The sequence below is a fragment of the Diceros bicornis genome, chromosome 13, assembly GCF_020826845.1.
Source record: "Diceros bicornis minor isolate mBicDic1 chromosome 13, mDicBic1.mat.cur, whole genome shotgun sequence".
Taxonomy (NCBI): domain Eukaryota; kingdom Metazoa; phylum Chordata; class Mammalia; order Perissodactyla; family Rhinocerotidae; genus Diceros; species Diceros bicornis.
This window is the reverse complement of record NC_080752.1, coordinates 18,385,468-18,409,694: the sequence shown is the minus strand read 5'-3', so window position 1 is coordinate 18,409,694 and position 24,227 is coordinate 18,385,468. Positions and strand designations below refer to the sequence as shown.

General features: G+C 43.0%; 1 protein-coding gene across 4 annotated transcripts in view; it reads left to right on the top strand.

Moving 5' to 3' along the window:
- The window catches only part of PLPP3 (phospholipid phosphatase 3), a 99,057-nt gene extending 75,169 nt beyond the window's left edge, over positions 1-23,888 (top strand). For 2 of the 4 annotated variants that reach the window (XM_058552524.1, XM_058552523.1), the window contains one exon: positions 8,919-10,864. In XM_058552524.1, the coding sequence (XP_058408507.1) occupies positions 8,919-9,044 (126 nt within the window). In that variant the 3' untranslated portion in view covers positions 9,045-10,864. Of the gene's footprint in view, positions 1-8,918; positions 10,865-19,799 lie in introns of those variants that run through there. The other 2 variants (XR_009221823.1, XM_058552525.1) reach the window with 2 other exon arrangements.
- Positions 23,889-24,227: the final 339 nt, after the last annotated feature.

The following is a 24,227-nucleotide window of genomic DNA, read 5'->3' as shown; positions in this document are numbered from 1 at the left end:
AATGGGTCTTGGAGGGCCCATCACCTTCTCCCACAGAGATGTTGCGGCAAGGCTGACCTTGTAGGAACTGAGCTGGACCAGACAGATGGAACTGTCTCCCTGCAGCACCCCTGAAAGTGGCCTTTATTTGGGGGTCATGACACATGTTTAAGCCCCCAGTGGGTCAGTGCATCCCCCTGGAATATTGGCTCAGTCCCTACAGAGCTGTGGGCATCAGGCCACGACAGCCCAGCACTTTTACCCGGGTCTGTGGAGAGTAAGTCCTGTCACAGCCAGCAGACGAGTCTAGACGAAAATCACGTGCCAAACAGGAGCGGGTTCGGTTTTTTCCCCGACTGCTCACTGTTGAGCCCTTTCCAGAGAGGGAAGACAATGGCACCCAACACAACAGAAAAACTACATGCATCGTGGACTGAACATGGGGACCCGGGCATGTAGGCTCTGACAGACCTGCACACTGATGTACACCTTCACACAGGTGGACGGAGGCACACAGGACAAAGGTAGAGAGCCAGTGCCCAGAGAGACCCAGAGGCACAGGGACAAACCCAGTTGTACACAGGCACACGATGTCTGTCCTCTCTCTCTCCAGCACTCAGAACCACAGACACACACACAGGCCAGTGCAAACACAGGCACATACTGACCCTTAGGGTCGCCCTGTTGCACGTGCACGCGGGCACACACACATGCAGTCACCGCACCAAGATGTGAACTCTACAGCGGGGCTCGCCACACCCACCCCCTGGAGTAAGCCAGGGACTTGGATGAAGCGACAGACATCAGTTCATTTCCTGTCTAGTGACAACTTGCCTATCTGGCCACCTCCTCCCTGACCCTCTAACAGATGGCAAATTGTGGGGCCCTGGGAGGGGTCAGGGCAGGGCCAGGCCGCCATTACTGTGGGTTCAGCAGAGGAAGCAGCTGCTCGTGAATTTCATAAACACACAACAGAGTCTTTCCTGGTTTTCCTCTTCCCGGGGGTGTGGCTCAGCTAGCAGTCGCTCTTTTGTGTGCTGCTGTCTTCCTCCAGGATGTAGGGAAGGGTGAGGATATTCTTTGTCTGCCCCAGTGAGGCAACCTTGGGAAAAGACACAAGCAAGAATACGAATGTGAAGGAGAGTTCAGTGAAGACGACTTCCTCAAGAGAAAGTGGGGTGCAGAGAGAGAGTGTGACACACTCAAGGACACAGTGGTGGAGCAGGAACCTTGCTGCCCCAGCCTCCGCTCTCAAGTGGGCAAAAGCGCCAGGAACATGGGTGTGGAGAAGAGAAGGAAGCAAGGGCGGAAATAAACTTTGGCCCCAATAGATGATGACAGTATCTTTGCAGGGCTCCACAGTTTCCAAAGTCCTTCTAAAATCTCCTTTCTCCTTCCCCTGCTGAGATAGATGGGGTGGATGATGGGCAGACGCTCAGATTGAGGATTCAAAGATGCATCGTGCTTGGTACATGCAACACATTGACTGTGTATTATATGTTTAGTACTGTGCTTTGTTTTAAAGATTCGGAGCTAAAAAGCGTTGATCCTTAAAGAGGCTAGAGTGCAGTAGCTTTCCAAGACTTGACTACGATCCATAATAAGAAATACATTTTACACTGTAACCCAATAGAGGCACCCATACGTAACTGAAATATTTCACAAAATAAGACTTAATCTTACTGTGTGATACATTCTAATATTTTTTATTTAACTTTTAAAAATGCTGGTGGTCACCACCCAGTAAATTGATTTTATAACTTACTAATGACTTGTGACATGCAGTTTGAAAGATACGTGTAGTGGGGACAGACATGGAAACAAATAAGTGTGATAGAAGAGGGCAGCTGCTGGGATGGGGTCCGCTCCTGGAGACTGTGCAGGTGCAAGAGGGGATAGTACATTCTTCCTGAGGGTATTGGAAGGCAAGAAAGAATTCCTGGAGGTGATTCTTGAAAGATGAGTAGATGTTTTCCATGAGATACAAGAGATAAGGAAGGGCATTTCATGCAGAAGGAATAACACCAAGACATGGAGATGGATGAGAACATGGTAGGTCTCCTGACCCTAGCGATTCAGATGAGGGAACTTGTGGGATAATGGGGGGAGGCGAGCTCAATAAATAGTAGCCCTCTTCTCCTTTTTGGCTTCAAAATGTAGGATTTCTGGGAGTAGGGGCCCCTGCCATTGTCCAGCCTCTCTCATCCTTGGGTACCATGTTCCTGAACTCCAGCTCCTGCTGGATCCAGCACCTGTGACAGAGCTGTCAGCCCTCTGCGTCCTCCTAACCAGAAAGCCTCCTTGGTGATAACCTGGAGGTGCCTTCCTATAAGGCTCCTTGGCAGGGCACAGATGCCTGTTCTCCTTCAGAATTGCCAGTAACCTTCTCTCCTCTGCTGCTCGGAACGCTCCTCCTTCTTATTGAGGGACTGACTTCCTTCACGTCCCTCAGGAGCAGTGATGATCATGAACGACAGTAACTAAGGTAGGATTTGAATGTCTCTATAGGTACAAAGTATTTTCACATAAATTCTTCCATTTAAGCCTTACAGTAACTGTGGGAAGGTATGTTTTGCAGTAACCTTTGCACACAAATACAGGGCAGGTCCATCATCTGAAATTATAAACCTCTTCATTTTGTATAAATTCAAGCCTAGACAAGGGTGTGACTTAGCCTGCGTCACACAGCAATAGCAATTTTGGGACTAGATCCTGCTACCTGACTCTTAGTGCTACACTCTTTATCCGCCCCATCATCATGTTCCCTCTCAGATTCACTGGGAAATCACTCAATACAGACGCTGGCAAATTCCCAGCACCAAAAGCCACTGCAGACCCTTTATTGAGGTCAAAAAGTAGTGATTGTAATCATGTAATTCCCATTTAGTCAAAAGACAGAGCTATCAAAGATGCCTTTTCTTTAGACGACACTTTCTATACTTATGGCGTGAGGGTGAGCCGGGTCCCAAGGCGTCTCCTCCAAAGAAAATTACTCCTTCATCTATGAGATTGTTCATTGTGATACAGCAGGAAGTCAAAAGGAAATCCCAAGGCCCAGGGCTCGGGGTGTATGTACCGTGGTCTCTGTCCTCACAGGGGGGTGGTCTAGATTGGTTGAGGGCTGGGCTCAAAGCACAGTTCATTCCCTTGAGTAAGGAGTTCACAGTCTGAAGGGGAAACATGACACAGCATTTGAAGCATTATGCACTAAAGCCTGTGGCCTAGTGCTAAAGTCATTAAAAGTTCGGAATGGGTACCACTGAGGGAAGGTAAGGGAGGTCAAGGAAGGTATCATGATGCCCAGTGTGCAAATGAAGGAACTGCTCTCAAAATGACTTCAAGCTAAGATCCATAGCCATTAAATGGCTGAGCTAGGATTTGAGCCCATCTGTTCATTTCCATAGTCTGTCCACTCATGGTTCTCCTAACTTTTGTCTGCATAACAAACGCCAGTGGGTTTGTTAAAATGCAGATTTCAGGCCACACTTCACTAGGTCTGAAGTGGGCCCAGGAAGCTGCTTTTTCAAGAGGTGCCCAGCTGATTCTGAAATAGATGATCTGAGCACTACACTTTGAGAAATACTGGAATAGACAACTCTCAGTTTTCTTTTGGTTCTAGGATTCTAAAATTCTTCTGCGTTTATACCTATCTGCTCTGTTGGCATCTGAGTTCAATGGGGACTCACAAAAATCCTGATGTATAAGGATGTGATTCCTATCTTCAAGGAGTTCACTTACACATTCTTAGGAGTTGAACTACTCAGGACTCCAGAAACATTAAAAGGACAATTTTGTTGTCATAATCTGCCCTTAACAAAACGACCCTCAGAATTTGCTGACTCGGCCATTCGCAGCAGTGGGAGTGGAGACCTGGCCACTGACCAGACTTCTTGTTTCTGACCAGCTTGGTTTTTGGTGAGCTCCAGCCGGGCAGCACCCGGGCAGGGCTGGGCTTGTTTGCTCTGGGGGCTGGCATCTCCGGAGCTGGTCAGTGCTGGCGAGAAGACATCAGAAGCATCTTCCTTTTTGATTGTGCTGACTCATAGCCCCAGAAATTGTAGGACTCTGAGAGCAGATCTTAATTGCCCTGTGGAAAACTCCATCCACGCCTGGTCTCCATGTCCGGCTCGAAGCTGTACAGGCTTTCACGTGTTCGTTCATATTCTCAATCATTTCTGTTTTTCCCTCTCTCCTTTTCCTTTTTTCTTGTTCCTTCTCTTCTTTCTTCCCTTTCCATACAAGGGGCAGGGGCATAGGAGTGACGTTGTGTAGGTAGGCACTGAACACACGACCCAGTGATAATAGCCCCCGTTTATTAACTGTGCCACGCTTGTGCCTTCATTACATCCTGTAATCCTTAGAGTAACCCTCTCAGGTAGGTAATGTATCACCATTTAGGTATTTTTCGGAAAATGGTTAAACTTGGATTTGAAGACAAGTCTGTCCTACTCTGAAGTGCGAAGCTGGGTACCAGTGCTATGTGTGCTGGGCGGGGGTGGGAGACGGTGACACGATGATAGTCGTCATGTGTAAGGAGACTCCCTGTACATGCCTTACCTCCTTGTCACAGTGGGTGGGATTCCTCCGGGATGGAGCCACTTTGTTGCCTCTTGTGGAGGCAACGTGGAGTCTTGCTCCTGAAGGAAGGCTACATTGTCTTGAGTATTTGGGTAAATCAGATCATCTTACTCCCTCGGGTCACAGAATAGCCTCCATCCTGACTCAGGAGGAGGTCGAAACCACTTCCCCAGGACAGTATCAGAAGGAGCCAAAATGTTAGAAGGCAGAGGAAAGCAGAGCTATAATTTTTTTCCCTAGCATAGTGACCCAAACTTGAAGAATTCTGATGGGAACAAGGGCAAAACTTTCTAGAATTGAAAAGAGAACTAGAAAGAGAAGCATCCCTCCCCCCCCCGCACACGTATCCCCCCACACACATACACATCGCCTTTACAACTGCAGTTCCGTCCTCAACATTTCAAAAATCCCTCTCTTCTTTTTTTTGACTTCACTGCAAGGATTTAGTTAGGACTCATCCTCCCTTAGAGTCTGCAGTAATGTCCTGACTGGTGCCCCTGCTTTCAGGCTCGGCACCCTCTCTGACTGCTTCTCCGTCTTAGATACCATCCTGATCTTAATAGGAGTCTTCCCACCATGCTGCTTCCCTGCTTCATCCTTGACAATGGCTCCTGGGGCCAAGACGAAAAGGTCCAAATTCCTTAACGTGTCCTAGGAGGCTTCTCAAGATCTGGCTGTCTCCTCTCAGCCCGATTGACCACTTGCCTTGGCCATACTGAGCTTCCTGCAGCTCCTGAACGTGCTGTCCTCTCTCCCTCCCGTGCCTTTCCATGCGCTGCGCCCTTTGCCTAGAACAGCGTTCACCGCTTGGCTAACTCCTATCGATCCTTCAAAGCTAAGCTCAAGTATACCTTCTTTGGGGGAAACCTCTCCCCTCCCTTCAGTCTGGGTTACATGCCACATTCTCTGTGTGTCTTTAACACCCTGGCTTCCCTCTATCATAATCCTTAAAACACTGTGTTGTATTATTTATTTACCCTAATCTCTCCTTCATTGGCCTATGAGCTCTTGAAGGGCAAAGGATTCTATCTCATATATATTTATCTTTATAATCTCAGGGCTTGGTGCAGAGCGGATGTTCAGTGAGTGTCTACTGATTGCGTTTTTCATAAAAGCAATTTATAAAATGCAAAGAATTGGAAAAATAGAATTGAAAGCAAATGCTCGGGGCAGTGTAACTTAGAACTCTTGGTGCTTAGGGTTTTATACCCTAAGCTGAGCCTGTATTTATTGTCCAGTGAGTTCTTTCATGTAGCAGAGAAGGTCTGTGGAGTGGGACTGTGGGCTGGGAGTGGGTTGGTTCCATAGACCTAAGATAGCTACCTAATTTGTATAGACCCTTCCCAGCCTGGGCCTCTGGGTTTTCTTTCTGGCTGGAGATCATCTTCTGCAGCAAATGGAACTGCTCCAAGCCAAGAAGCCTTCACTTTTCCTAGTCCTTGTTGTGTTCTGCTGTTCAAGCATTAGGAAGACTGAGCCCTGTGTGAGTCTTGACGGGATCGTGTTTCATGCTCCCAAAAAAGTGTTTGTGTAACCTCAAGCCACGCTGAGAGCGAAATACAGCTTAAAGGGGGATTCTGCTGGACCTGACTCAACTTTTCATCTTACCGCCTGGCTGTGTGTATGTGGTGTGTGAGTATGTGGTTCCCCTGAAGTCTGGAGGAGTTGTATGTGCCGATAAGATCCGAGGCCAGAATGCTTGCTTCCAGTAGAGAGGAGTTTAGAAATGCAACAACAAACATTTATTGAGCCCCTGGTGTGTGCAAGGCTCAGTGCTAAGAGCCGTGGGTAAAATAGGATGATCAGGGCCAGGGCTCCATCTTCGGGAAGCTTCCCATCTGAGAAGAGAGGCTGATGAGCAGAGTTTTGGAGACATGACAGAGCATGGCTAACTCTAGGCCCAGCCATTACTTTGGTGCTCAGAGCATTAGAGAAAGGACTGCCTTTCACTGAACTATGTACCTATATAGGTTTAGGACTTCTCAAGTACGTTGTTGCTTTTAACCTTCATGTCATTCCTATCTTGCAGTTACGGAAACCCTAATATGTAGTAAATAGGAGCTCAGAAAATTAAATTGGGAGATGAGCCAGTAGATTGAAAGGAGGGACGCTTGTTTAGGTCTGGGGGTCTGTCGCGTGCTTTATTTGCCGTCAGCACATGGAGTGGAGGCTAGGAGAAGGATCTCTAAGAAATGAAAGCAGTTAGAAGTGCTTATTTGGTGGAGCTACCTGCTTGGCTGGAAGAAGTGGAATTGAGAGCCAGCACTGGAGGGATTTTTTGAAATCTCTTCCTCGGAGACAAGGTGAAGGAGGAAGGGAAGGTAATTTCCAGGTAGAGATGAGGACATTGGCTCTGCACCTATCAGAGAAGGGTTGAAAAGTTTAATAATCTCCACGTTTAACCTGAGTCATGTTCGTTGGTATTTCCTTATACTGGGTGGCACTTGAAAACCCCTTCCTGAACTCTTGTAAAGGGTTCCCAGCAGGGGAGCCTAGAATCTCCTGGCAGGGTTGGGTACAGACCTTTTCTTCCCTGGTTCTCAGGTTTGGCCCTGGCTAGGAGATGAACTTTCTGTGCAGCTCTCACTGCTCATACCTCCTTCAAAAAGAAAGTGACAAAAGGCTTAATTTTTTTCTTTGCAAAATGGTACATTCAATAGCACTCAGACTGTAAATGGATTAAAATGTTACATTTCTTTTTTTTTTTTTTAAAGATTTTATTTATTTATTTATTTTCCCCTCAAAGCCCCAGTAGATAGTTGTATGTCATAGCTGCACATCCTTCTAGTTGCTGTATGTGGGACGCGGCCTCAGCATGGCCGGAGAAGCGGTGCATCAGTGCGCGCCCGGGATCCGAACCCGGGCTGCCAGCAGCGGAGCGCGCGCACTTAACTGCTAAGCCACGGGGCCGGCCCAAAATGTTACATTTCTTGGCTAATATTTTACTTTCTTGTAATGGCATAGAAATAGCCTAGCCTTCTTTTCTTATTTTTTTACAAAAAATAATAATTAAATGTTTGAGTAGGTAATATATGTAATGGGTACAAAATTCAGAAGGTTAAGGGGTTTTATGGTGACGAGTAAGTCTCTCTCTTTCACTTCTGTCTGTTAGCCACCCAGTTCTCCTGGGGTTACTAGCCTTGCCAGCCTCTTGCTGTGATTTTTGTAGCGCTTCGTTGATTGCTGTTTTACTACAAAAGGGACATTGTGGTGGTTGGTTCAACAAATGACCCAAGTCCCTGTGATGGCCAGGGCCCGGCTGCTAGAGCCTTAGTGTGGGTGCTGTCTTATTAAGAACTTCATTTTCTTGCTTATAATGTGTCCAGCATGAAGTCACAGGGCCGTCATTAGTAGTAAGTACATTACCATCTGAGGACAAAGACTTCAGTCCAGAAAGCCGTTAGGCAGAGGAACTTGGAAAGTGTTTTATTCCCCATTTCAAAACCCAGCCATGTGTTTCCTATTAAATTACATGACTGATAGGTGCCGCTTATGGTTACTTAATACCAACTCCCATTGCTAAATGGCTCAAATGAATATCTGTGTATTTATTTTGCCATCTACTGCAAAGCATAAATTTTTCTTACTCCAGTAACTCATTAAGTTCTTGAATCTTTCATCATAAGCTGATTGAGACAGGAACTATGCCTAAGCCATCCTTACACCCTTGCAAGAGGCTGTTCAGTAAATGTTTCTCAATGACTCTAAGAAAGGCTCGGTGAGCTCACATGCTCAGGAGGAAGGACGCTGGGAATGAGCGATAGGAGAGTTTTCATTGACCTCTCCTCCGGGTTAGCCGCTGACTCCCTCAGCAACGAGACCCTGGCTTCTTGACCCCCATCAAATTGTTGATATTACTGGGCTTTCAGGAAAAAGTGTTCACAACTGCTTCCTTACTCCAGCTCCTACTGATAGGAATTCGTACTGGCTGATCTTGTTGGTTACACCCTAGATGCCTTTGTGAGGAAAGGGAAAGTCTGGTGGATTAATGACTGTGACTAATTATGACTTGCTCCCTTTGTTTAGGAACTTATCTTTCATTGCTATTCATTTGCTTTGAGAAATAAGGAAGTGGGGGTTGCAGACATGGAGCACTGGACTGAGAGTCCACAGAACTGAGTTCTACTTCTAGCACAGCTGAGCAACCTGGGGCATGTCGCTGCCCTTCTCTGGGCCTCAGTTTCCCCATCTGTACAATAAGACTTGGATTATGTGACCTCTGTTGTCCCTCCCTATTCAAAGATCTGTAGTTTGGGGCCGCTTTTCCTAAAGTCCATGCCTCTATGCCCTTCCCTTTGACTTTGCCTGCCCCGGACCCCACATGTCAGTTACTGATTCGGATCTCTGATTTGTGCTTCTAGGTTTTCTTCGTGTCCGACCTCTTCAAGACCAAGACAACACTCTCCCTGCCTCCCCCTACTATCAGGAAGGAAATCCTTTCACCTGTGGACATTATTGACAGGAACAATCACCACAACATGGTGTAGGTGCCACGCACCTCCTGAGCTGTTTTTGTAAAATGACTGCTGACAGCAAGTTCTTGCTGCTCTCCAATCTCATCAGACAGTAGAATGTAGGGAAAAACTTTTTGCCCGACTGATTTAAAAAAAGGAAAAAAAAAGTCTTACTTTGTGGCCTTCCAAAATAGGTAGCGTTCACCTATGTGGAAACAACAGCAAACTAACCACAAGTGCCGGAATCCTGGATGTGCAATTGGTTTAAGTGTTCATGTTCTAGTGAACACGGCTTGTTCTGGAACAAACACTAAAACGATTTCAGTAGAGTCTGCCGGTCACCTTTGTGACCTGGGAAACCCAGGCCTGTGAGAGGAGCTCAAATTCACATTGTAGCACACAATGCCAGAAATAGCACTGAATCAAGAAAATAGCCATCGGGGGGCTCCCCTCTTGTGTCTCTCTGTCCACACCACTCCACTTTCCACTGTGACTTTGGTTCAGGAAGTTTTTTCGGGTTTTTTTGTTTGTTTGTTTGTTTTTAATATAAGGAAGGAGCAAGTTTGCTCAGTCAAGTGATCAGATCCTGAATCCAACTTCCCAGTCCTAAGGCCTTATCACTCACTTCCCCGACCCATAGGCCACAGCAGCCACAGTCGCTCACTTTAGTGATTAGGAGACTCTTTGTGGATGAGTGAACTTCACAAATAGCACAATTTCAGAAGAGATCGAGGGTACAGGCCCTCATTTGTCTTCTTTTGACACATCGTCCTGTGACGTTGACACGTCAGGTGCAGGATGCTAATGCTGTGTACATCAATCACCGGGCACCGCACGCTCTTGGTAACGGTTAGCTTCGGTCACTGCTTTCTCTCTTGAGGTCCTTGCTGTATGCCCACCAGGATTTCCTGTGGGAGTCCGGAGACGAGCAAATGTGTGCTCTGCCACTGGCTGATGGACAGCAGCCTTCGTGCAAGAGATAGGGAAGTGAGAGGGGCAAGAATGAAAAATGAGCCAACCTTTTGGCTGCACCAAGTCAGAATGAGCCGGAGTAGCAGACGGTCTCACGCCTGAGAGGCTGCCCTTCTAGAGAGCGGAGCTGATGAGGGTCTCTGCGGGAGTCACTCTTGCTAAGCCATGTGAAGCACTATTGTCTTGGGGTTGATCTCTAGGGCAGCTCTTGGTAGGTTCTGCTGGGCAGAACACGTGGGCTAAATCTCCGTGGAGAGTGTTCCTCATCCTCTATTCGTAAGTGTTCTTCCAAGCAAGGTCCCACTCTAGGCAGTAGACAGGGACCCCTTCTACTGAATTTTTGAGGAAAGGGGGAAGAAATGCTTTCAGATCGTGGGTGCAAACCCTTTACAGGGCTAAATGTAACCACATGGATCAACCACATGCACATCCTTATTACAGAAGCCGTCCTTTCATTTCAACTTATAGCAAGCTATGATTTTTATATATAAATATTATATAAATAATGTATAAAACATTAAAAGTTAACTATGTAAAATATTATTTCTGAAACAATTTTAGCTGTATCCACTATGATTATAAACTGTGTCTCGACCTGTGTTATTTACATTAGCTGCTTAAAAAAGCATCGAGTTAATTTTTTTTAAATATCAACTAAAATATCGTAGTTCTGTGCTAGACATTGTTTTACAGTGAAAGAAATAACTGCAACTAGAGAAAACTGTATAAAAACATTAAATTGTCAGTATTTTTATAAGGTTCCATTTTGTAAAGAGAATAATATTCGAAGACTTTTGTAGAATACAAAGTGAAAACTTGTATCTGCGAAACTATACTTGTATTAAATGTGCTTTTTAAATAAAAGCTCATAACACAACTAATTACGGAATTGGAAGCCTGGAATACTTGATAGCTGTTTTCTTGGGTATGGGGTAGGACGAGGGGGACCGCAGGCTGTGCTCTCTGAATGGGCTTGCCTCCCCCTCGGGGCACCAGCTCCTGATTGTTTCAGGGGGAAATATGGTGTCCAGTGGATAGATATGACATCTATGCTGTTCTTTCATCTCTGAAAGCCTGTTTGCAGAGTGAGGCCCTGGGCCTTCTCTCATCTCAGGCTCTTCTAAAGAGTTTTTGTATTCTAAAGGGGTTTTCATCAGGGAGGGAGGAGCTAGGGGTCCCCCAAAGGCAGATAAGGAGCAGTGCTGGAGATAAGGTGAGCTTGGGGAGTTCACTGAGGGAGGCCTGTACCAGCCTACATCAAAGGAAGGGGCTGCCCCGGAGGGTGTGCACTGAGAATGGCATGTGGCCCCTGCTTTCCTTCCCTGTGTGTCCTCGACCTGGAAGAAGAGGGAAAGCTGGAAATTCACATTTGTTGAGCCACCTACATGCCTGGCACTTCTACCTGTTTGTCACTTTGATCCTTACAGCAGTTCTTATTTTGAGAAATAAGGGAGTCTAATGAATGCAAAGATGAAATGACTTGTTTAAGATCCTAGAAGAGAAAATTGCAGGCCAGGACTTGTATTCGTTTCCTATTGCTGCTGAAACAAATTATCACAAACTTGGTGGGTTAAAACAACACAAATTTATTATCTTACAGTTCTAGAGGCTCTAGGGGAGAAGCTGTTTCCTGGCTTTTCCAGCTTCTAGAGGCCATCTGCATTCCTTGGTTTCTGGCTCTTTTCCTCCTTCAAAACCAATGACATTGGGCCTGGTCCTCACTCTGCCATGTCTCTGCTTCTCCTCTTCTGCTACCCCTTCCACATTTAGGGCCTTTGTGATCATACGGGGCCCACTTGGGTAATCCAGGATAATCCAGCTATGTAAAGATCAGTTGATTAGCAACCTTAATTCCATCTGCTACCTTAATTCTCCTTAGCCCTGTCACATAACATATTCACAGGTGCCAGGGATTAGGAGATGGACATCTCTGAGGGGGCCATTAACCTGTCTACCACAGTTCACCCTCTGGCCCCCAAAGATTCACATCCATCCCACATGCAAAATACATTCACCCTGTCCCAACACCCCCCAAAATCTCAACATGTTACAGCATCAACTCAAAATTCAAAATCCCATTTAAATTTTATCAACTCAAAAGTCCCAAATCTCATCATCCAAACTACATCATCTAAATCAGGTAAGGATGAGGTTTTGATTTTAACCCATCCTGTGGCACAATTGCTTTCCATCTGTGAACCTATAAAGTCAAGAAACAAGTTATCTGCTCCCAAAATTCAATGATAAGACAGGCATAGAATAACAGTTACTCTTGTTCAAAAGAGAAAACGAAAGGAAAAAAGGAGTCATCAGTCCCAAACAATTTCAAAATCCAGCCAAGCAAACTCCATTTGGTTTCAGGGCCTGGGAGTAAACTCACATGCCTCGTGGCTTCCTTTCCTGCCAAGGTCAGCCTGCTCTTCACAGCTAGACAAGGCAAGCCCCACTCGGGCCCCTGTACTGGCTCAGCTCTTTCTCAGTATTTTTAAGTGGAAATGTAACTTTGGGCTCCAGGATGCAGCTAAGGTGATCCTTAAGGCCAGAGTCTAAATTTTCCCATCAAATCTAGTGAAACAAAGGTCCAGATAAAATAACTTGCTGGGGGGAGGCAGGGAGCACACAGCCAGTTAGTGGAGGAACTGGTGAGACCAAACCCCATGAGACCCAACACTACTAGTCCCCCAGTCTCCATTATACCTTTCTAATGGTGTTTGACAGAAGAAACCAGTCTCGAGAAGAAATAACCCCTTTTCATGAGGACTTATGGAAAGTGGAGCCATTCCATAGGTTGGGTAGCTCTGGGATTCAGATCCAAACTGTATCAGTTATTTGTTGACTGGTCTTAATTACCTACTATGTTCCAGGCTCTGGTAAACACACGAGGTAGGATAGTGGGTAAAAGGGATGGGATCTCCGCTTCAAGGGGCTTAGAGGCTAGAGGAAAATGCAAAAAATCAAATGTTCACACAATTATGTACTTAAGAACTAAGATGAATGTTATAAAGAAAGAGTACAGGAAGCCATGAGAGATTTCAGCAGGAGGACTCTCCCTAGGGCCAAAGCCTGTTTATACCACTCCTCTGCACCAACAAAATGAATGAGAAGAGCTCTAAAGGTGTAGGTCTAGGGTAAGAGACAAATGAGTAAATAAATAATTACGGTAGTGTGAGAAGAGGAGGAGGGATGTATATGAGGAGCTGTGAGAGCGCAAACGGAATGAGTCAGAAAGACTTAGAAGTCTTCCACGTGGACCCTCTCTGCTCCTGTGTGAGCAGCCCTTCTAGAAGATCTGCCACGAAAAAGAATGCCAGCTTCTGCATGAACCATTCCTATGAGGATGCTTGTGTCTTTAACAGACCTTTGCAGTTTTCAAAAACTCTTGAGTGCACACGGTCACCTTCAGATTCTCCACACTTCTTCTAAAAGAAGGCGTGGAAGGAATGGCCCCAGATGTCAGAGACAAGTGTTAAGCATCAGAGAGGCTTTGTTAGTTTTCTCTTTTTTCTTTTTGTGCTAACATCTGTTGCCAATCTTCCTCTTTTTCTTTTTTCTCCCCAAAGCCCCAGTACATAGTTGTGTGTCATAGTTGTAGAGTTGTAGTTCTTCTATGTGGGACGCCACCTCAGCATGGCTTGATGAGCAGTGAGTAGGTCTGCACCCAGGATCCGAACCGGTGAACCCCGGGCTGCTGAAGTGGAATGCGCGATCTTAACCACTATGCCACCAGGCTGGCCCCTGTAGTTTTCTTTTTTTTTTTTTTAAAGATTTTATTTATTTATGTATTTTTCCCCCAAAGGCCCAGTAGATAGTTGTATGTCATAGCTGCACATCCTTCTAGTTTCTGTATGCGGGACGCGGCTTCAGCATGGCCAGAGAAGCGGTGCGTCTGTGCACGCCCGGGATCCAAACCCTGGTCGCCAGCAGCGGAGCGCACGCACTTAACCGCTAAGCCACGGGGCCGGCCCTGTAGTTTTCTTTTGATACCAAAACAGTTTGTAAATAATAATGAATAGGAAAAGGAGAGACAACCCATTTTTAAAACTTCATAACAGAGGATATACAAATGGCACATAAAAGCATGCTCAACTTTATTCGTCATGGGGAAATGCAAATTAAAATCACAATGAGATATCACTACATACTGTGACATCTTTGTCTAACTTAAAAAAAAAACCAAAAAACCTGATAGTACAAAATATTGGTGAAGATGTGAAACAACTGATTCTCATTCTTGTGGGGATATAACTTGGTACAACCATTTTGGAAAACTTTGGCAGTATCTGCTAAAGCCGATAATATGTGTACTCTATCCCCCAGAAATTCCACTCCTAAATATACACCCAACAGAAGGATGTGTATAGCTCACCAATAGGCATGTGCAAGAATGCTCATGGCAGCACTATCCAAGACTGGAAATAACCCAAATCCCCATCAACAACTGAGCGATAATTAAATAGTGGAATTAAATATTCACGTGAGGAATATCATTCAGCAGTGAAGATAAACAAACGCCTGCCATGCACGACAACATGAGTGAATTTCACAGGAAGAATATTGAGTGAATGAAACTAGGCACAGCAGAGTACATACTGTGTGAGTTCATTTTTATGAAGTTCAAAACAGGAAAAATCACGGCAAAAGAAAAAATCAACAAAATGAAAAGACAACCTACAGAATAGGAAAAATATTTGCAAAGCATGTATCTGATAAGGAGTTAATATCCAAAATATATAAAGAACTCACAAAAGTCAATAGCAAAAAATCAAAAATCCAATTAAAAAATGGACAAAGAACCTGAATAAATATTTTTCCCAAGAAGATATATAATGGCTAACTGGTATGTAAAAAGATGCTCAACTTCACTAATCATTAGGGAAATGAAATCAAAACCACAGTGAGATATCACCTCATGCCTGTTAGAATGGCTATCACCAAAAAGACAAGAAATAACAAATGCTGGTGAGGATATGGAGTAAAGGGAACCTTTGTGCACTGTTGGTGTGATTGTAAACTGGTACAGCCACTGTGGAAAACAGTATGGAGGTTCCTCAAAAAATTAAAAATAGGACTACCATATGATCCAGCAATCCTACTTCTGAGAATATATCTGAAGGAAACAAAAACACTATGTCAAAGAAACATCCGCACTTCCATGTTCATAGCAGCGTTATTCACAACAGCCAAGACATGGAAACAACTTAAGTGTCCATCAGTGGATGGATGGATAAAGAAGATGTGGTATATGTATACAACAGAATATTATCCAGCCATAAAAAAGGAGAAAATTCTGCCATTTGCGACAACATGGATGGACCTTGAGGGCATTATGCTAAGTGAAATAAGGCAGACAGAGACAGACAAATACTGTATGACCTCACTTATATGTGGAATATAGAAAAAAAAAACAAAAGTCATAGAAAAAGAGATCTGATTTGTTGTTACCAGAGGTTGGGGAGCGGGTAGGGGAAGGGGGAATTGGATGAAGGTGGTTGAAAGGTATAAACTTCCAGGGCCGGCCCCATGGCATAGTGGTCAAGTGCGCGTGCCCCGCTGCTGGTGGCCCAGGGTTCGGATCCCCGGTGCACACTGATGCACTGCTTGTCAGGCCATGCTGTGGCGGCGGCCTATATAAAGTGGAGGAAGATGGGCACAGATGTTAGCCCAGGGCTAGTCTTCCTGAGCAAAAAGAGGAGGATTGGCATGGATGTTTGCTCAGGGCTGATCTTCCTCACAAGAAAAAAAAAAAAAATTAAAAAAAAAGGTATAAACTTACATTATAAGATAAATAAGTACAAGGTGTGTAATGTACAACATGATGCCTATAGTTAACACTGCTGTATGGTATATTTGAAAGTTGTTAAGAGAGTAAATCCTAAGAGTTCTCATCACAAGGAAAAAAATATTTTTTTCTTCCTTTTTTTGTATCTATATGAAATGATGGATATTAACTAAACTTACTGTGATAATCATTTCATGATATATGTAAGTCAAATCATTATGCTGTACACCTTAAACTTACACAATGCTGTATGTCAATTATATTTCATTATAACTGGAAAAAAAAACCCAAAACAAACAAAAACAATACTTCAGGAAGCTCAATAAGAATAGAAAATGCCAGAGCAATGTTTATAGCTTAGTCAGAAAAGGACACTTGAACCAAAATAAATATTTGTACCACTTGATTCCTAGCATTGAATTGGCCTGATAGGAAACCAAGGAAATTATTTGACTCTCATAATGACACCCAGCCTTCTTTTTCTTTACCCACCTTCCATCGCAGAGTCTAAGAAAGAGGGTCACTGGCTTTCCCAGCCTCCTTGCAGCTGATCATGGTCTATGTACTGAGAAAACAGGAAAGTACTTGAGGAGGTGTCTTGTTAGCCTGGTTATTGCTGCTTCCTTCCTTCGACATTGTGCTGTGAGGGTATGATGTTTGGGGCTGTGGCAGCCACCTTGCCAGCCCCAGGAAAAGGCCAGAACCTCACAGAGTGGTTGACTCAGTGCCCTGGATGGGTCAGCTCTGGAACCACCTGCATCTGGAGTTCTTGTTATGTGTGATAACTAAATTCCTCTGTTATTTCAATAAATTCAGTTCAATGTTACAAAAAATAGACAAAACTCATCTATGGTGATAGAAGTGAGATTTGTGATAAACTTTGTGAGGCATATTGACCAGGAGAGGACTTGATCTGGGCGGTGGTCATTTTGTGAAAATTTATTAAGCACTGTATTTATGATTTATGTACTTGTCTATTTCTGTGTCATACTTCAATTGAAAGGGGAAAAGAGAAGTTTGTAAAAAAAAAAAAAAATTAAATACCAAAGGGACAAAAAAAAAAAAAAAAAAGACTGACAGTATATTGGCAACTTTACTTCCTAAATAGCTTTCAAACCCATCCCCTCCCTTTACTCCTAGACCACTAATTTATGCCAGGCCAACTAGCCTACAGCAATAGCCTCTTTACCAGGTATCCCTGCCTCCGTCTGTCTTCTTATAGGAATCCGTAAAGACAGGGGCCAGAGATAGCTTTCCAAAGCACAAATCTAACTTTGTCACTCACTTGCTCAGGGAATAAAATCCTTCAGATGGAATTTATTCTTTTTTTTTTGTGAGGAAGATCAGCCCTGAGCTAACATCCATGCTAATCCTCCTCTTTTTGCTGAGGAGGGCCAGCTCTGAGCTAACATCTATTGCCAATCCTCCTCCTTTTTTCCCCCAAAGCCCCAGGAGATAGGTGTATGTCATAGTTGCACATCATTGTAGTTGCTGTATGTGGGATGTGGCCTCAGCGTGGACAGAGAAGCGGTGCGTCGGTGCGCGCCCGGGATCCGAACTGCACTTAACCGCTAAGCCACCGGGCGGGCTCTATTCTTATTTTTAAATTTCAATTTATTTTAAAAATTTAATATAATACAAAAAATAACATAAGAACCATGTACCTACCACTTACATACGACAGATTAGCATATTGCCCTATTTGTTCCACATCAAATATTGTTTTTGTTAGGAAATAAGCTGTTAAGATACAATTTAAGCCCAGTTCCTCCATTCCACACAGTCTCTCCCCCAGGTAACCATTATCCTGAATTTTGCTGTGTCCTTTCAAATCAGATATTTTTACTTGACCCAACATATGTATGCATCCATGAGCTATAGAGAGAACGGTTTTATGAGTTTTAAATATGTATATATGTAAATATTACTAAAGTAGTATGTATTTTTATAATCTGCTCTAATCACTCACTGTTGTATTTTTGCAATTTATACATGATGGCACACAGATCTATAATGTTCATTTACCCACTCTGTAACATCATTGTATGGGTAAGCCATACCTTATCAATCTATTATAAAACTGATGGACACTTAGGATGTTTCCGGTTTTTCACTGTTACAAATAATGCAGCAATGGACACCCTTAGGTATTTCTCCTTGTTCAAGTAAGTCAGAGATTTAGTCCCAATATACAAAGAAATGGAATTGCTAGATGGTAGAGTATATACATCTCAACTTTAATAGACATTATTGCCCAAATGCTCTCAGAAGTAGTTGTATCAAATTTATACTAAGAGCAGTGTATGAGATTTCCAATTGATTTCCATCCTCAACAATTGGTATTGCTGGACCTTATAATTTTAACAATCTGATAAATATGAATAAGTGAAATCTCTTTGGATTTTAATTTTCATTCTGGATACTAAATAGGGTGAGCTTGTGTGGCTTATGATTTTTTTATTGTGAGCTTATGTACAGCATAAGCTGTGTTTTCTCTGGAAGTCCCATGCACCCTGGTTGAGAAAGCAGTTTTGTGTTTGTTCCTGCCAGGATGAGTCCCAGGGGGCTCACAGGCCCTGGGCTATGCAAATGTAATCATGTTATTCTCTTTTTAAATTCTCTAAAGAAGGAGTTCAACAAATAGTTCATTCTAGATAGATATACATGAATGCGTGAATGGCCTCCACATACCTCTCCAACTTGAACTTCTGTCTGAAGGTATTACCTTGCTTTTATACTCTCCTTTCATTTCTGATATGTGGAACTTCTTTTGATCTGGTCCATTCATTAATGGAGGCAGGGAACTGTTATACTTTATTAATAGAGGCAGCTGACATATTTTATTCAGTATTTCTATGTGTTTTCTCTGGGAGAGGTAGTTCTACATTAGTTAAGTCTGCCCCATTGCTAGATTTGGGGTTTCTCTGCAGGATTCCTTCCATGACCTGGGACTTGCCTATCTCTCTAGCCCTATGACAGCAAAGGAAATTCTTTTGATGCACCTACCTTTCTCCTTCTCGCCTGAAATTCAGCCATGCTGAACTGCTTGTAATTCTCCCAAACTCATTCCACTTTGCTTTTGCACATGTAACTACTTCTTCCTAGTCATCTGCCTCCACCTTCACTGGAAAAACTCTGAGTCCAGAGGTTGGTTGGATGGCTTTGCTGGCCTTCCACTGTCTTCTTGCTCTGCAATTGACTATACGTCCAACTATCTCAACTATTGACTGTGAATTCCTTGAGGGCAATGACAGTGTCTTAGCCTTCATTTTTTCCTTAGGATGGAGCATGGTGGCTAGCACAGAGTAGGTACTTGATAATTATTTTTTGAGTGAATAGATAACTAGAGAGTCCACCTTTAATTTATTTATGTGGAAGTGTGTGTGTGTGTGTAATTATATGTGCAAGTATGTATATGTATTTGCAAATACATGATTATGTGTCTGTGGTTATGCAGGCAACCTTGCATGTACATGTTCAAGTACATGCACGTATGTGCGTGTTCTCTCTGCCTCTTCTGAGTGGGTGACACAATCCGTTAGGTGGCATTTGTGGAGATGCTGTGATGTTTGCGGTGACAGTGGAGAGAGGAAATAAAGGATAATTGCCACTTTGGTGACCAAACTGTGGCATATGTGGTCCAAGCAGCTCTCAGTCAGAAACTCTCCCTATGGAAGGTGCCTGCCGTGGAATCCGCTGTACCTAAGTGAAATGTCTGCTCTTGGGTTCAGGGTGTTGGGAGGAGGGGGTGGAGTGAGTTTTGACATCAATGGGCCAGCCTCAGTGGACAATGATTCTTGTGGACCTGATTGCTTTAATTCCAATTGAAGCTTATGTGCCAAGTTTTTACTTTTCATTTTCTTTTTAATCCTTTGAGGCCAGTTCCTGCCTCACACAGGGCTCCTTTCCACCCCATTAAGCCTCTGCCTTCTATTTTTGGGTTTCCTTTCATCTCGTTACTCTGTCACGTGCGGGCAAACAGAAACTTTATTCCAGCACTCCCACTTGACATCTTTCTCTTTCGTCTTCTTTCACAGGATGCTGTGTGGGGGTCTACCTTTACTGGCAGAGGAGTTCTATGACCATGATGTCACCACGGCTCAGTTGGAGGACTCCAGCATGAATCAAGACAGCAGAGGAAATGAGTGGTGATCCCCCAAGGAGACAAGCTTATAAAGTCATCATCAGTGACAGCAAAGGAAATTAAGGAAAACCAAGGTCTGAGTTATGAGTACAACCAGTGTTGGTGTATGCGTTCCTCATTTATTCAGTGAACATTCACGGAGCTCCTACACTGAGAGTTAGACGTAGCTCCTGCCCTCAAGGAATTTACAGTCTAACGAGGGAGACTGACATATGGACAAACAGAAAGACAAAGGAAAGCCCAGGAGGCTATGGAAACCCAGAAAAGAGGAATCTAAATGACAGGAAGACCAGAGAGGAAGCAAACCACACTCACGCTGATAAAGAACGTGTCTTCGAGTCAGGTAGACTTGAGTTTAAACCTCCGCTCTGCCACTTAACTACGTAAGCCACTCGCTAATTGAGCCTCTATTTCTTCAGTTGGGCATTGTAGATAACATACCTATGCAAAATGGTTGTGATGATTAAAGGAAATGAGTTTTTAGCATAAAGCCTGACTCACTGCAAGCACTTAAATGGAAGATATTTTATTATGTGTTATATAGATGATGCTTAATGCTAAATTTTGAAGCAAGTAGGAGTTGGCTAGATGAAGAAAAGGGAGATGGTGTTCCAGACAGAGCATACAACCATGTCCAAAGGCCATCGGGTGCGGTGTGTACTGATCTCGGAGACAGAGAGAGAAAGGGGGGAAAGGGCAGTTTGGAGGAGAGAGCGGTAGATGAGTGGAGATGAGGAGCTCTGTTTTGGATATGTTGAACTTCAGGTGTTTGTGGGATGTTGAGGCGGACACGTCCAGGAAATAGTTGGATAAATAAGTCTGTAGTTCAGTTATTCATTCATTCATTCATTCAACAAATATTTATTATCTACTATGTGACAGACAATGCTTTGGGTTCCGAATATAGCAACGAACAAAACAAAATAAAGCTTGCATTCCAGTTGGGGGCTCAAATCGCTAGCTCAGAATAGACATCTGGGCTGGAGGTAGACTTTGATGAGTCAACACCCTGCACACAGTAAGGGTGGAGAAAGCCACAAGGCATGGATGAGACAGATGGCCCAGTGGGGAGTGTAGAATGAGAAGAGTGGGCTTATTCTGGATCAAGTTCAGGCAGGATATTTCTTTTCTATAGCTTAGAGGATTGAACTGCTTTGATAAATGTCTGCAAATCCCTTAAATATGCTTACTTTCTGACTGTACTCAACTCCCAATCTAGCCACCACTTCTGTGAGAGGTGGACAAATCAGATTTGGTTGTCTTACCTCTAAAACAGGAATAATATGGCTTTAGCCAGCCTCAACATAACTTTCTTGCTTTAGGACCTCTGCAGTCTCTGTTCCTTCTGCGTGGAATGCCCTTCCCTGTGACCTTCTCCTGCTTGGTTTCTTCTTGTTTTTCAGATCTCTGCTCAGCCAATGCTTCTGCAGAGAGGACTTCCCTGACCCTCCAGTATAAATCAGAATAAACCCAGGCCCTGGCTACTCTAGCAGCCGATTTCTAATCACTGTCTGATATTTTTCTTACCACTTTTCACTTATTGTTGATTCTCCCACACCCCAACCAGAATGTGTCATGAGAGTATGGATCAAGCTTGTCTTGTTCTTTGTAATAGTCCCATCTCTTAGACTGGATCCTGGCACATAGTAGGCAAGCAGTAGTTTTTAAATTATTTTGAATTATTTGAATAATTTTCAACAAATAAGGGATTTTCCAACTTTAGGAGTAAACATTAAAAAACAATTTTTGAACATTTCTATGTGCCAAGTACCTTGTTAAAGTGCTGGGGATACAGAACTCAATCTTATACGCAAACAGGTTTATAATCTCATGAGAGATACAGACACCTATGAAGCTACTATAAGGGAGTGAATAAAAGTGGATCAGAGGTTTGGGTTGGTGTGAGGAAGATCTGGAGATCCTTCCTGTATTCGTGGAGGATGGAACTAGATACAGTAGTCCCCCCTTATCCCTGATTTCACTTTCCAACGTTTTAATTACCCTTGGTCAACTGCAATCCAGAAGCAGATAATCCTCCTTCTGACCTATCGTCAGAAGGTCAATAGTCGCTTAATGCTATGTCACAACGCCCAAGTCATTCACCTCACTTCATCTCATCACGTAGGCATTGTATCATCTCACGTCATCACAAGAAGAAGAAGGGTGAGTACAGTACGATAAGATATTTTGAGAGAGAGAGAAAGACCACATTCACATAACTTCTAATACAGTATATTGTTATAATTGTTCTATTTTATTATTATTGTTGTTGTTGTTAATCTTTTACTGTACCTAATTATAAATTAAACTTTATCCTAGGTATGTATGTATAGGAAAAAACATAGTATATATAGGGTTCGGTACTATCCACAATTTTATGCATCAGCTAGGGGTCTTGGAGCACATCCCCCACAGATAAGGGGGGACTACTGTAGTCTCAGGGCTCCAAATTGGAATACTGGGGCCAACTTGATATTCTGACCCAGAGACTTGATTGATGAATGAAAAGATGGGACAGGAGAATGGGTCCACTTTAAATCTACACTAGACTGTGAACTTTATATCTGTTTGGCTGACATTGTACATCATATATAGATATATATACACAAACAGAGTTGGTGCTCAATAAATATTTTTTGAGCAAACAAAAATCTTATCTTAGTGTGAGATAAAGTTTAGAGCTGGTATATACCTACAATGGAATATAATTCAGTGTTAACAAGGAAGGAAATTCAGACACATGCTACAACATGGATGAAACTTGAGGACATTATGCTAAATGAAATAAGCCAGTCACAAAAGACAAATATGTTTAATTTCACTTATATGAGGTATCTAGAGTAGTCAAACTAATAGAAACACAAAGTAGAATGCTGGTTGCCAGGGAGTCGGAGGTGGAGGGGACGGAAAGTTGTTTCATGTGTATAGAGTTTCAGCTTTGCAAGATGAAAAAGTTCTGGCAATTGGTTGCACAACATTGTGAATATACTTAACACTACTGAACTGTACACTTAGAAATGGTTAAGATGGTAAATTTTATGTTGTTTGTATTTTACTACATTTAAAAGTAAAAAAATAAATTAAATAAAATTCAGAGTGCATGACTGGTGATTCAGCCGCACCTGGATCTGTTATTTTGTTCTCTTATAAGAAGTTAAAGAACTCGAAAGTCTGTGTTTTGTTTGCGGTGAGAGTTCCTCCTGTGTTCAGATTCTGTGCACCTGCATGAAAGGGGGAAGAGGAAACTGAGGCTCAGAGAGGTTTCAGAACTTGTCCAAGTTCACTCTGCCAGCAGGGCTGGTCCCATGATTAGAACCCAAGTCTTTTGACTCTAGTGCAGTGCTCTTCCACTCCACTGACGGTCAGGGTCAGGGTCAAGGTCAGCCTCTGCAGCCACCTCTCGCATCCTGATCCTGCCTGGGTCACCACTGTTCCTGCTACAGGAGACAGAGGATGCATTTCCTTGACATTTCTGCTTGAATGGTCTACTAGGCATCTCACTGTTAGCATGCCCTAACTGAGCTCCTGATTTATTAGTTATCAGAGGATTTATTTTTAAAAATAATGTTTGATAGTAGTTCACTATGTGGTTTTTGGAATATAACTTAGAAGGAGTTCAAAGAATGAGTCACATTTCTAAAACAAAACTCTTTCCCCATGTACTTATTTTTGAGAATAAGGTCTCTCAGTGCTGACATCTGTAAATATGCAAAATAGGAATAGAATTGATGTTTAACCCTGTGTCACTCTAGCAATAAATATTAGATACCAATGGGATACAAGAACTAATTAAAGGAAGTCTCCATATATCTTATTATGAGATGAATTTCCGATAAAATCTTACTTTATATGTTTAGGAATTACTTTTAAAAATCCGTAATATATTTGTTATTTTAATCAATTGTGTACTACTGATAATTATAGTGGAAAATCAATTCAGATAGAATTTCTTAATACTTAGAATCATATGGTTACAGGAAACAAAACACTTTACATTTCTATTTGTAAACATATTTTTGTTAGAGATATGAATATGACGATCAATAAAAGACTTTCAATCATATAATCTGTATTAAGTTAAGATTCTGGAGGGGAGATAAATGGAATGAAAATATGAATTCAAGGAATAAAAGGAACTACGTAAAATTTCTGATTGTTAAGAAGAGCTCTTTCATATGTTTTTTAAGTAAATGTAAGCATCAGAATGCCATGATATTTAAATTCAACTAGATACATTTAAAACAGTGACTTGTTCCTTTAATTTCAAAATTTCAGTATTTACAAATTGCCATAAATTACCTTCTTTGCAGCTATTTAAACT